At 41.3% G+C, this 14,400-nt stretch overlaps 1 protein-coding gene across 1 annotated transcript; it reads left to right on the top strand.

The window, feature by feature from the left end:
* Positions 1–12,239: 12,239 nt before the first annotated feature.
* LOC110228274 (uncharacterized protein At3g60930, chloroplastic-like) lies at positions 12,240–13,373 on the top strand. Its single transcript, XM_021025057.1, has 2 exons — positions 12,240–12,548; positions 12,621–13,373. The coding sequence occupies exons 1-2, from the start codon at positions 12,240–12,242 to the stop codon at positions 13,371–13,373; spliced, it is 1,062 nt and encodes a 353-aa protein (XP_020880716.1).
* The last annotated feature ends 1,027 nt before the right edge of the window (positions 13,374–14,400 follow it).

Raw genomic sequence — 14,400 nt, 5'->3', positions numbered from 1 at the left:
GCCCCGATTAGGCGTTCTAGGCGCTAGGCATTGTTTCAGCGCCCGCTTAGCGATGCGCTTTCTTGACACTGATATATAGTCATCTCTTATCTTACAAGAGGAATAATCTGTTCTAATCGTATTTGGTAAAATGTTGAGCATCTCCTACTCTCTTTTTGCTCATCTTCACATGTCTCAAAAGAACATTTGAAGTTTTGTTTATTTGTTAATTTATAGAACAATCAGAAAGTTGATTAAGGATAGAAGCAGCTTCTCTTACAACTTTGAGTTAAGCTAAATTTCTCTTTATTTATATTAATTTTATTTAGATTTGTAATTTCAAATAGCTCAAATTTATATAATTTATAATAACCAAACTAATAATATGTAATTTTTTCGATATTTTTTGGTAGATTTATTTCATTATATGTTGCTTTTTTACTAAATTCAGATTTTTTTGAACTATTGACTTATTTTCTTATTTATGTTGACTTCCATTGGCGTATTTTAAAACAGTCGATTTATGTTTTGGCTCGCTGATTTATAAAATAGTCGGTTTTCTGAACTATTGACTTAATTTTTTTTGTTCATCAATTTATAATTTTTTCGGTCGACTTGTTTATTCAAGGTAGACTTACTTCATTCTACATGGACTAATTAATAAGGTCGAGTTTTGAACTGGCGATTTATATTTTATTTGTCAACTAAATTTATTATCTACCGAACTGTTTTAAAACTGTCGACTTATATTTAGGTTGATTGATTTTTAACATAGTCGGCTTTTTAAAAAATTTTGACTTATTTTTCTTGATTGTTGATTTTATAAAAAATTTCGTCTACTTGTTTATTCTTGGTAGACTTATTTTATTTTAGGTTGATTTATTAATAAGGTATAATTTTTGAACCGTCGATTTATGTTTTATTTTAGTCGACTTAATTTTCATCTATATCGACTTATATTAAAACCATCGACTTATATTAAAACAGTCGAGTTGTCCTTGATCTTGGATCTCTCAAAATCTCGATACAAATCAATTAAACTGACATCTCTCATGTCTTTGTTCACCATGTCTCTCTCATTCATCATCTTTAATCATCTCTCATCATCACAGTTCATTGTTCGTCCGCGAAAAACCTAATCATTTCTGTTTACATTCACTGTTCATTGTCTCTATGTTCGCGAGTTACTGTTCATAGCATCTTTGTTTGCGGTTCAGTGATCATCTCGCAAAAAATCCTAAAAATCTTTGTGGTAATCTTTTCAATTATCTTTGTCCCTCACACACAAATTGTTTAATGTGTTTCTTGTAGAAAACGATGGAGAAAGTGGTGAAGTTTAATCTTTTATGCCCTAATAGTATGGTTGGTTTGTTGAAGGGAAAGGACCAGAAAAACATTAATAGGATAAGGAGGGGATGCTGCCTTGGCAATTCTTCGATTCTGTCTTTAAAATAAATGTGATTGTTTTAAGACATCTTTGCTTATTGAATGAAGAGATATGAATGGCTTGGGAGCGAAACTATTTGGTGAATGGTCTCAACAAACTCTCACTGTAATCACCCTCTCTAAACGAAACGAGAACACAATTGTGGAAGTGAGTTTTGATTTATGTTTTGATTTTGCATTATTTTGTTTCCTCTTTGGAGGTAACCATGGTACATACTAATATGCACGACCTGAAGATGCACAACCTAAAAATATATAGTAAAAATGTGGTCCTCATAATTTCTTTATATCCACAATCAGAATTGAAAGATTCAAAGTTTTAGAACGTCAATATACAAAAACTAATGCAAAATCCTCAACTCAAAATTCACAATTCTATTAAGTTTTAGTTCTAATGTTAGTTTTTGGTTGATAAACTCAAGCGAGAGACAACTCTCTAAATATATTTCGTTTTTCGCCATTAAAACCAAAAAAAAAAATATCTTCTCTCTCGCCATTGCCATCGCTATGGCCATGCATGTGATTATTTTTAAAGTATAAAAAAAACCACTATAAATATATCATTGATGGAAGATTGCCAACAGTATTCAATTGGAATTTTGATTTGATTTCGAGTGATCAATCACGTTAAGTTAGTGGTGTTAAATGGATACCATTTGAGGATTGTATATTTTAGAGAAATTATGCGAACTATACACCTTTATCACAAATAATTTGCAAACTGTATACTTTTTTTTAGATATTAGAGGAATAGGTACTTTTTATATTTTCTCTCTAATAGAGCTTCCTCTCTAATAGAGCTTATAGTAATAGACCTATATACCCTTCTGTTGTTTTGTTGTGTAAACATGTTGAACATGTCTTTACCGTCTTCACTTGTTAGACATTCAACCTCTACATGTGAATCCTTGTTTAAATCAAGTATCTCAGCCGCATAGTCTCTTAACCGAGCAAACTGATCATCGTATTCCTTCTCAATCCACTGTAGTGTCTTCTTCCTCGCAGACTGACACTATGGCCTAGTGACACTGATCTTCCATTGTTCCTTAATGATTTCTTCAAGTTTCGTTGGCATGTGGAACTCAGGATTGTCCCTAATCTTATCAACAAACAACCTAGCAATATGAGGCACCTTAAACATCTCACATTCACCATTTGGGATACAACTATGCTTAGCTATAAACTTCCTAATCTTCCACATCGAATCACTCCGAAGAATCACTGCCTACACTTGCCAATCACACCGTGATCCTTCCGTACCATCGCAACCAACACATTTGAACCCAATTTTATCTTTATCGTACTTGTACTGCTTCAGATTGCGTACAGTTCGCAGAGCATAATCCACGACAGCCTCCTTGAAAGCAACTGCACTGAAGAATGCCCACCACCGCGCTTTATATGTGTCAGCCCATCAAACAAATATAGATGAGTCTTTATCTAGAAACATAGACATACATGTATATTAAAATAATTAAAAACATAATGTTATATCCAAAGGCTAATTTTCATAGGAGAAAAAAATTAACTTTAGAAACATAAATATAGCCTCGCGATGTACCGCGGGTTAAAAATCTCTATACTATTAAAAGAGAAGTACAAATGAAAATGGGTCGGGTTAAAATCAGAAAATTGACCCGAAATTCTGAAATCGGATCTTTGAAATTTTTTTGGAATATAAATTCGAATTAATAATGAAAAATCGAAATAAAATCAAATATTTATGGAAATCAAATAAAATCTTATTGTACTTATGGTAACTAATAATAAAAGCTTATTCTAAACAATATTATACATTAATTACGTATAATAAATTTATTCATATATTTTTGGGACTAATTCCATAACAATCAACGTTTTTGTCATTAATTTCGCTCATTTAGCCAATTATCATTAATTGAAAGATATTTTACTTGCTTCTAAAGATTTCTAGAAAATTTAACATAAATAACCCATCTGTTTTATAAATTAAATTGTTATTTTTATTTTGGTCGTGTAAATTAAATAGATATTTTTATTTTGGTCGTGTAAATTAAATAGATATGAAATTCATGTAACTAATTTTAATTTAACTAGATTAAATCGAAATTATGATATTTTCATACCTATAGCTTACCAAAGAAGTTTAATTTTCAATTTATAAAGATTTCTTGAATGTGGAAGTCGAAACTAACACAATCAAGATTTGTCTAGGGTTTTATTTTAGGGATACGATAATCGTGAATTCTCAAAGAACAACAGAAACGATTGTAACCAAAGATGGTGTTCTTGATATTATTAAGAAGAAGATGATTTTGATCGTACAAGAGTTTGATCGTAAAAGGAAAAAGATGTTTGTGCTGTGAGAGCTTTGCGATAGTGTAAATTCTAGAGCGATATTGCTTGCCCCTCCGTTTTAGCCTTGAATCTCTTTATATAGGGATGATAAACCGCCTCTCCAGCGATATTCTCGGAAGATTTCCATTTATCTTGAAGTCGGCTAGAATATCGCGGATTAGGACAATTTCCTTATTCTTCGGAGTTTTCGGAAGATTTCCTGATTCGAGTTGATCCTTCGCGATTCTTCCTTATCATTTCCGAGTTTATCGGAAATGATCCTTCTTTTTCGGAGATGATAATGTGCTTGGAAATGATACCTTTAAAGAAGAATATTTACTAAGTCTTTGCTTCGGGCGATGATGAAGACTTCGCCTCGGGGAACTTGTGCAACTGGCTCGGGTACACAGGAAGAACCGGCTCGGGCACTCTAGGATGGCTTCTTCGGGTGTCCCCGAGGCGATGGGCTCAGAAACTCCCGAGGCGACCAGGCTCGGGTACCCCCGAGGCAATTGGGCTCGGGTGCTTCCGACGTCTTGTTCAGGATATCTCCGAGGCGACGGGCTCGGGTACCCCCGAGGCAATTGGGCTCGGATGCTTTCGACGTCTTGTTCAGGATATCCCCGAGGCGACGGGCTCGGGTACCCCCGAGGCAATTGGGCTCGGGTGCTTTCGACGTCTTGTTTAAGTATCCCCGAGGCGATGGGCTCGGGTATACTAAATCGATTAGACAGATATCCCGAGGTGAATGGTGCGATGCCCCGAGATGATCTCTGAAAGACTCCCGAAGTGTTCTAAGTCTGGCTCGGCGCCAAAGGGTAGAACCCGACCCCAACAGTTAGCCCCCCAGCTCGTTAGTTTGGAGAACCAAGCGCGATGAGCTTTATGACATTTAGGGCGAGCCGTTTACTTTGAACAGTTCGGTCCCTTTAAAGTTTTTGGCGATTCGAATTCCTCTGTCGTTTCATCTTCTCTTGGCGTGTGACGGTTGGGATTCCTTCTCGAGAAGTGGAAAGGTCCTTTCGCTGATTCCCGAGACTCGTGCGGATGCGAAGTATCCTACTCACTTCGTTTGTGCCCGACGCGTTTCAGACGCGGATTCGATGTGTTTTATTTTGCTCGTTCGTACCCGACGCGCCCCAAATCTCTATAAATGCTAAGCCTTCGATTCATTTTTTCATTTCGCAATTGCAAAGGAAAATTTTCAAGGTTCGTTCTCTTCTCTCTGATCTTGATTTCTTGCATTTTCTACTTTTTCTGTTAATACTTCCGTCATAGCGCCACCGTCATTAGATCTAGGTTGATTTCTCCGATCTGTCAAACTTTACTCCTCCGATCAACTTCTTCAATCTCCCGAGCCAGAAAATGTATCTCTCTGATTCCAGTGACTCGCCCCAAGGTGACACTCTTCTCCCCGTCTACAAGAGAAAGATGGTCTGGAGTTCCTCGAGTGACCCCGAGGCAGATACCACAGATCGTCAGATCGAGTTGTACCGTGGTAGTGATGCTGAGTCGGCCTCTCGGGGGGAAGACCCAAGCCGTTTCGTTGCTCGGGAAGATACGGTTGCAGATATGGCTCGGGATCAGGATTTGCCTGATGATCCCGAGGCGACTTTAAGCAGGAGGAAAGTCCATCCACCGGCAGCTGATGAAGCTGGGGTTTCACGCTGGCGAAATGCCCCCGAGGCGCCTCTACTTCCTGTTAAGGCCGAGGAGATTCACTACGATTCTGACGAGGCTGCTAGGTTGCTCCAAGCTAAAATCCAAGCAGCCAAGGGTCAACAGAAGAGAAAACGAGCCAAAAAAGCTAGGAAACCTGATCCTCCGGGTTCCACTTTATGCACGGAGGATTCGCTTCGGGATCTCAAGGCTCGATTTGGTTTTAGTGAGGGGATTGAACTAAGACTTCCAACTTCGAATGAGCGAGCGGATGATCCACCCGAGGGGTTTTTCACCCTTTACGAGGGGTTCTTCTACCATTGCTACCTATGGCTTCCGATTCCGAGGCCTGTATTGGCGTTTCTATGGTCGTACAAGATCGCTCTGTCTCAGATCACAACCCGAGGTTTGCGCCATCTCATAGGGATTCTAGTCCGGAGTATTGAGACGGTCAACCTTGTCGGCCTTAGCCACTTAAGGAATCTCCTAGAGATTCGGCGCATACCTGGCCCCGTCGAGAGATTTTACATATCTCTGAGGCCAAATAGAAGGGTTATCGGTGGTTTCCCGAGCAAGGACGAGAAGTACACTGACCATTTCTTCTACGTAGCCTTGAATGAGTATAGTGTCCACGAGTGTAAAAGATTTAGAATCAAGTAGGGAAAATAGAGATGAACATGATGAATAAGAGAGAAAGATGATTTATTGTAATGTCATAAAAGTTACAAATGATGTGCGGCTGCACACGGTTTATATAGAGGACTTACTAGGTCTAAATGGGTATGCACATAACCTTAAACGCATCCTCATTTAGCCTAGTGAGTCACCATGTGCTTTTGCCACTTTACAGCTCACTACAACGTTCACAAGCTAAACGCCAAGGCCGTACACGCGCTTGAGAGCCATCCGGATAAGGCTTATCTCCTTCCCGCGTCCGTACGGTCAAAGGTAGCCGTTACACCTCTCTTCCTCTTATTTGAACTTGTTACTTGCATAACACGAAACCCATTTCATCCTTAACTATTACTTAGTTAGAATAAAATGTCTTCTTGATCAATACTCCCCCTCAAGTTTATACTACAATATTCATTGTTATAAACTTGACACTTATGCGAGTGACCTCATTAAAAACCTAAGATTGGAAAACCACGTGGGACAAAACCAATCTTAGGGAAAAAGAGTATCACTGACATAAGCAGGGAAGTTCTCTCAAGGGTGTGTTAGGTCTACAAGTCCAAGCTTGCCATGAATAAACTTGCAAACTTGGATACTTGCCGCCTTGGTAAAGATATCGGCCAATTGGTCCGAACTCTCGGTGTAACAAGGTAAGATAGTACCATCTTGGATCTTCTCTCTAGTCTTGTGACAGTCTATCTCCACGTGCTTGGTTCTCTCGTGAAACACCGGGTTGTTGGCGATGTGAATAGCCGCTTGGTTATCACAATGAAATGTGATGGGCGTCTTTTGCTCTATCCCAAAGTCTTTAAGAAGCGCCTTTAACCATGTCAACTCATTTGTAAGCTTCTTCATAGCTCTATACTCCGCTTCAGCACTTGAACATGACACCACCTTTTGCTTCTTTGACTTCCAAGTCACCAAGTTTCCTCCAATGAAGGTGCAAAAGCCGGTTGTCGAGTGTCTATCATTACGGTCTCCTCCATAATCCGCATCACAATACCCAACTATCTCTGTGCTTGAGTTCTTTCCCATCCAAATACCTTGGCCGGGGCTTCCTTTGAGGTACTTTAGAATCCTATCTACCATACTCCAATGGTACACCGTGGGTTCTTGCATGTGTTGACTCACTTGGTTCACTGCAAAAGAGATATCAGGCCGAGTGTAGGTCAAATAGATTAGCTTACCCACAAGTCTTCTATATTGCTCCGGGCAATGGTATGGTCTATCATTCTTCTCCCCCTTTCGAGTGACCTTATATCCTGGCTCTAATGGTGTTGAAACTGGTTTGGCTCCTAGCTTTCCCGTAAGCTTTAGAAGATCGAGTGTGTATTTCCTTTGTGAGAGAAATAGACCCTCCGGTGATCTACACACTTCGATACCTAAAAAATATTTCAACACACCAAGATCTTTAATGTCAAAAGCATTGTGTAAAGAGGTTTTGATAGACTTAATACCTTCCTTGTTACTCCCCGAGATGATCAAGTCATCAACGTAGATTAAGACAACTACAATGCCTTGATCATTTTGGAGAGTAAACAAGGTGTGATCGGATTCTGACTTCTTGAATCCATTAGCCTTTAACGTGGAGCTTAGCTTGTGGTACCAAGCTCTTGGAGATTGCTTTAGACCATATATAGCTTTGCGGAGTCTTAACACTTTTCCCGGAGCTACCAAGTTCTCTAGACCCGGAGGAGGGGTCATGTAGACTTCTTCTTCTAGCTCTCCTTGCAGAAATGCGTTCTTAACATCCATTTGCCATAATTCCCAATCCAAGTTGACCGCCAAAGAAAGAACCACTTTCACCGTATGTTGCTTGGCTACCGGAGCAAATGTCTCCCGATAGTCATCACCATAAGTTTGAGTAAATCCTCTTGCCACTAGTCTTGCCTTGTATCTTTCTATATCTCCATTACTCTTGTACTTGATAGTAAACACCCATTTCGAACTCACACACCTCTTGCCTTGTGGTAGCTCTTCTTCATCCCATGTATGGTTTCTTAACATAGCTTGAACCTCATCATCAACCGCATTATCCCATTCCTTGATTCCCTTAGCTTCCTCATATCGTTGTGGAACAAACTCCACATCTAGCTTGCTAATAAAAGCCTTATGTTCTTCGGGAAGAAGGTCAATCGAACATGTCGCTTGAATTGGATGAGCCACGGCTTGACAATTGTAGTACACTCTAGTATTCTTCCAATTAGATGGGGATTTCTTCTCTCTCATACTCCTTCTTGGATTCTCTCTAGTGTAGATAGGGTCTTGTGTTGCTTGTGGAACTTGATATGTCTCATCATTACTTGGAGAATCAATATCCTCTCCTTCATTAGATGAATTCCCTTCTACCACCTCTTCACTAGACCTTTCTTCTCTACCACTCCCTTGATTATCCGAAGCTACTTGTGACATGTCATTACCCTTTTCTTGAGCTATATCATTGCCACTCTCTTGAGCTTCAATAGTGCTATCATTTGGTATGGTTCCTCTTTCTTCTTGACGGGAGCATCCATTACTCAAATGTTCAAGAATATGCTTGAGACTTCTAGCTCTATCCGAAGTCGAATTTGGTAAGTCTTTCACACCTTCCCAACTCTTCTCTCCAAAATAGGCCTCATCTTCCATGAACTTTACATCCCGAGATACATAGTACCTATTCATGACCGGATCATAGCACTTATAGCCTCTTTGCGTTGTTGAGTATCCAATAAATACACACTTAGTGCTTTTGGGCTCTAGCTTGTTCCTCAAGTCACCTGGGACAAAAACAAAACACACACTTCCAAATACCTTTAAATGATCAATGTTAGGACTTTGGTTATTCAAAACTTGAAAAGGAGATTGATCATTGAGGATACGGGTTGGTATTCGGTTTATGAGATAACATGAAGTTAACACGGCATCTCCCCAAAACCGCTTTGGCATGTGCTTCTCAAATAACATAGCTCTCGCCACCTCCATTAGGTGTCTATTCTTCCTCTCGGCAACACCATTTTGTTGAGGGTTGTATGGACAGCTTGTTTGGTGTAGAATTCCACATTTTTCCAAGTGTGTTTTGAGCTTAGTGCTTGTGTACTCTCCTCCATTGTCTGTTCTAAGGATCTTAATCTTGGCATCAAAATGATTAGTCACATAATTTTGGAAGTTTATAAATGCATCATAGACTCTATCCTTAGATGGAAGCAAGGTTACCCAAGTATACTTTGATTTCTCATCTATAAAGGTGACAAAATATTTATGATTGTCTCTAGATGCACAAGGTGAGGTCCAAACATCCGAATGCACAAGATCAAAGCATTTTTCATAGATAGTATTTGATTTAGGAAAGACTACTTTGCAATGTTTTCCTAAAATGCATGCTTCACATTTAGCACAATCATAAGAAAAACCCGGTAAAAGCAAATTTAAAGCTCTAGAATGAGGGTGACCAAGTCTATTATGCCATAAAACAACCGAAGTTTTAACATTGTTTGCAATCATATAAGAAGCAACATTATTCGAGATAGAATTAAGAGAAGTGTCTTCAAGCACGTAGAGATCATCTTTAGTACCACCTTGTCCAAACACATTACCACTCTTAATATCCTGCAATTTCACATCATTAGGACTGAAAATAGCAAGGCAATCTAAATCTCTAGTAGTCTTCTTAACCGAGAGAAGATTCGAAGTAAACTTAGGCATATAGAAAGCACTAGAACGTTTACTAAATAGGTTTATACTTCCTATTCCTTCAATCGGCACATTATGACCATTCGCAACTTTAACACTTCCTAAAGCCGGTTTAATGTTCTCTAACAACTTAGGGTTACTAATCATATGATGAGAAGCTCCTGAATCTAATACTAATGACTTTGGATCATGAGAATTAGAAGTGAAGAGAGAGATACCGCCGGTGCTGAATTTTGATGCGATTGAGTGAATGAGAGATTCGAGGTCCGCCTTGTTCATCACAATGGTTTCTTGAGTTTGAGAGGATGATCCACCGCCCTTCTCTTGAATCGTGGCTTGCAACGCCTTCTCTTGTTGACCATACTGAACAATAGCCCTCTCTTCATTCTCTTGTCCACCGTCACTCGCATTGGCCACATTCGCCTTTGGCTTGAGATTCTTGAACTTCTCCGGCTTCAAATGGGGGTGTAGGATCCAGCAATCTTCTTTGGTATGACCCTTCTTGTTACAATGATCACAAACCAAAGCCTTCTTGTCCTTGTGTTTCACGAACCCCGCCTTGTTCGCCGTAGGTAGATTTTCGCCTTTAGCGCCGAATAACCCTTGTGATCCAAACTCCTTTTGTATCTTTGCACACACTTGCTCCAAAGTAGGAACCTTGTCATCCCTTAGAATGTGTTGAATCACATCCGTGTAAGTCGGGTTAAGTGTCATCAACAACCCGAAGACACGGTCTTGCTCTCGGCGATCTTTAAGTGTTGTGGCTTCGGTGGTGAATGGCCTTAGCATCTCTAGTTCAGCAACTAGAGACCTATACTTCCCAAAATGAGTATTGAAATCATTGTCTTCTTGACTTAGACTTCCGAGAGTCTTCTTGAGCTCATAAACTCTTGTCAAGTTTGACTCGTTGCCGAATACATTAGCAAGTGTATCCCATAGCTCTTTAGATGTCTCGCAATAGGAGTACCCTTCCAAGAGTGACGCCTCGAGAGAGCAATGGAGAGCACTTAGAACCGTCAAGTCTTCTTGCGTCCAAGTCTCCTTGACCAAGCTTTCTTCCAACGCCTTCACTTCTTCATAGGTAGACTCAATGTGTTTTGTGAGTCCTCTCCCACCCAAAACATTCGTCGTCGTTCTCTTCCATAGAAGGTAGTTGTTTCCATTTAACACAACCGGAAATTTCAGATCTTTGTAAGCCTTGCTCACGTCTTGAACCATAAGCGCCATCTTTCAAGAGTAAAGACTCGATTTTGAACCGTTCAAAAACCCCAAATCCGAGATAAAGCTTCAACCTTTCGTGACAAAGCTTCAACCAAACTCAAACCCGAGACAAAGCTTCAACCTTTCGTGACAAAGCTTCAACCTTTAGTTATGAACCCAACCTAAACTCCTTAGGAAACCTTTAAAACGCTTCAAAGATATCCTAACTCTTGTGACTGGAATCCTCACCAAAGACTTTAAGAAACTCTACCCCAAGAACAGCAAAACCCGGAACTAAGATTAAACTCTATCCCGCAAACCAAAGAACAGAACTCAAAGAAAAGAAATCGAAAGGCTAAGAATAAGAGAGAAAAGATTCAAGAATCGAACACGCTCTGATACCATGTAAAAGATTTAGAATCAAGTAGGGAAAATAGAGATGAACATGATGAATAAGAGAGAAAGATGATTTATTGTAATGTCATAAAAGTTACAAATGATGTGCGGCTGCACACGGTTTATATAGAGGACTTACTAGGTCTAAATGGGTATGCACATAACCTTAAACGCATCCTCATTTAGCCTAGTGAGTCACCATGTGCTTTTGCCACTTTACAGCTCACTACAACGTTCACAAGCTAAACGCCAAGGCCGTACACGCGCTTGAGAGCCATCCGGATAAGGCTTATCTCCTTCCCGCGTCCGTACGGTCAAAGGTAGCCGTTACACCTCTCTTCCTCTTATTTGAACTTGTTACTTGCATAACACGAAACCCATTTCATCCTTAACTATTACTTAGTTAGAATAAAATGTCTTCTTGATCAATAACGAGGACTACTTAGGGAAAGTTGTTGGAAAGTGGAGAACAATCGGTACTACGCCCGAAGCCATACTTGCTGTTTTGTTTTGCTTTGAACTTCACTAAATATTTTCTTGTTTTCGCAGATCAGAATTCGTCATTTCTCGAAGACGTCCCCGAAGGCTTTTTAGATCTGCACGACGAACTGATAGCTCGGAAGTGCGATTGGACGAAACACTTCTCCCAAGAAAGAATTGAGAGAGCCCTGCGTCTACTGCACGGAGCTCCTTGTCAATCCTCTTCCGAATCGTCTGATCATCGCCTAGATCATCTTATCGAGATGCAAGGCACCGCGCAGTCTCTGCGAGCCAGGAAAGCTGCCGAAAAGAAGGCGACTAAGGAAAAAGCTGTTTTGGAGGCAAACTTCAGACCTCCTACTCCTCCCGAGGCCAGTCTTGAAGTCGTCGGTGTCGAGGCGACCAATGAAGCTCGGGATATGGTTTCGATCGTGCCCGAGGCGGCCGGGCATATCTCTCCTCCGACCGATATCCCCGAGGTGGTAGGGACCTCGGCTATTGTCGCTCTTGGTGCCGAGGCGAAAGCTAAGGCGAAGGTTAAGAGGCCCCGAGGTGATAGCTCGGGAGGTCGTAGGAAAGAGAAGAGGAGTCGCAACGAGGCTCCCATCTACAAGGATAAGACGGCATCTGCTAATCTTATCGCTTCTTGTTCGGGTCCGAGCCTAGCTGCGCCCGAGGCCTTGCTGGAGGCTGAAAATTACCGCGAAACTGCTGCGGGATTCCTGAAGGTACTGGTTTATCTCCGAAGCATCCTAAACCTTTTAAAATTCTTAGTACTAACTTTAGTTTTTGCGTTCCAGGCTTTCCATTCGATGAACCGCATGGTTCGAGCCTACGACTCTTCGAACCGTAGATACGAGACTTCCCGAGCCGAAGCGGAGGTCAGAATTGCTGGGGCCGATGCCAAGATAGTTGAGGAGGATGCCAAGAATGCCGAGGCAGAGGCCAAGATTGCCGAGGCGGCGACTAAGGTTGCCGATGCAGATGAGGCCAGGCGGAAAGCCGAAGCGTTGGCTAAGACAGAGAAGGTCGAGCGATTGAAGGCGGTTGAGGACGTTCTTCGCCTCCGTCGGAAGATGGAAGCCGAAATCGAACGCTTGAACCGAGTATTCACCGAGGAGAAGTCGCTTCGGGAGAAGGAAGTACGTCGGGAGAGGAAAACGGCTAGGAAGGAGTTTGCCAAGAAGGTCGAGGCGATAGAGGCGAAGATGGATCTGTATGGGAAGGCGTCCGAGCGCTACATGTTCCTAGTCCAGGCCAGAGCTAACGCTGAATTGATCGCCGACCTTGAAGGTGGCAAAAATGTCGAAGATGAAAAGGAGGAAGTTCTCCAGTGGAAAGCTGAGTATGGAGATGCTGAGGAGGAGTTTGTGCGGATCGGAACCGAGCTGCGAGAGGATCTGAGGCTTCCTCCGGCTTCCCCGGATTCTGTTGAAGATAATTTCGGAAACAGGTCAATCGAGGGGGTTGCCGCGGGAATTGGTATTACGGATCAGGCCGGCACGAATCTGAGTTCCGAAGTCGCACATGTTCCGGAGGAGCGGGATGAGTAGATCCGTGATGGCTAAATTCCTTCTTTTAATTCTGGATTTTTGTAAGACTTGATGCCTGGACGGCTTTATCCACTATTGATAATGAATATATTTTGTTCTCGATAAATTTCTAGTCTCAGAGTTTAACTTTTCGAACCACTTTCGAACCACTTTTCGAACCAGGCAAATCGTGTACCAGTGTTAAGTAAACTGGGTTTTGGTAAGTAGGACTAATCTTTGTCGGTTGCGACCCGAGCTGATATAGTCGATGCCAGTGCTTAGAAGCGAACTGGGGTACCAGTGTAGAAGTCAACTGGGTTTTCTGAACACAACTTCTTTATGGGAGGATATCTCCTTCCGAAATTGTCTTGGATGCTTATATAGCGCGCTGTAACCGAGGCGGTGAAACGAGCTTTTTCTGTCCGAGGACGTGGCCATCGTCCGAACGAACTTTTAGCTATATAGGTCGATATGATGACCGTGAAAGTTCCCGAGGTGACTTTTTAGGATAGATGTCGAGGTGGATAACCCGAGGGGTAAAGACTTAGAAAATTTGAAAAATCTAGTGGGAGTATATATATACGGACCCACTCCCCCCCTTTTTTAATTAGGGGGGGTAGCTGAACTCGTCCGAGGACGAGCTACCTACGTACCCTTTTCAGGGATCAAGCCACCCCGTAGTTCGAGTACACGCGTACCTTAGGTTTTTAGCGGTAGTATTTCCTTAGATGCATTGCGTTCCAGGATCTAGGTACCGCTTTGCCGTTCATATTGATGAGTTCGTAGACACCGGGACGGATGAAAGACCCCAACCCGGACTCCCTAGGCCCGGAGAGGTTCTTCCCGAACGGATCACTAAGTGGTCCGATCCTTAACCAAATTTTAGGGTTCATTCCTTAAGTCAATCCGTTTCATATTATTCCGCGATTCATTATGCAACCTTAGAGTAAAACAAAAGATCGGATACTTTATTAGATAAGTAAAGGATTCGATACAACTTATGAGTTTGCATATAAGCTATTACAAGTCATATAATCGATCCTATTCT

Source organism: Arabidopsis lyrata (assembly GCF_000004255.2).
Source record: "Arabidopsis lyrata subsp. lyrata unplaced genomic scaffold ARALYscaffold_5, whole genome shotgun sequence".
In the NCBI taxonomy this organism is placed as follows: Eukaryota; Viridiplantae; Streptophyta; class Magnoliopsida; order Brassicales; family Brassicaceae; genus Arabidopsis; species Arabidopsis lyrata.
This window is presented reverse-complemented; position numbering and strand designations above follow the sequence as displayed.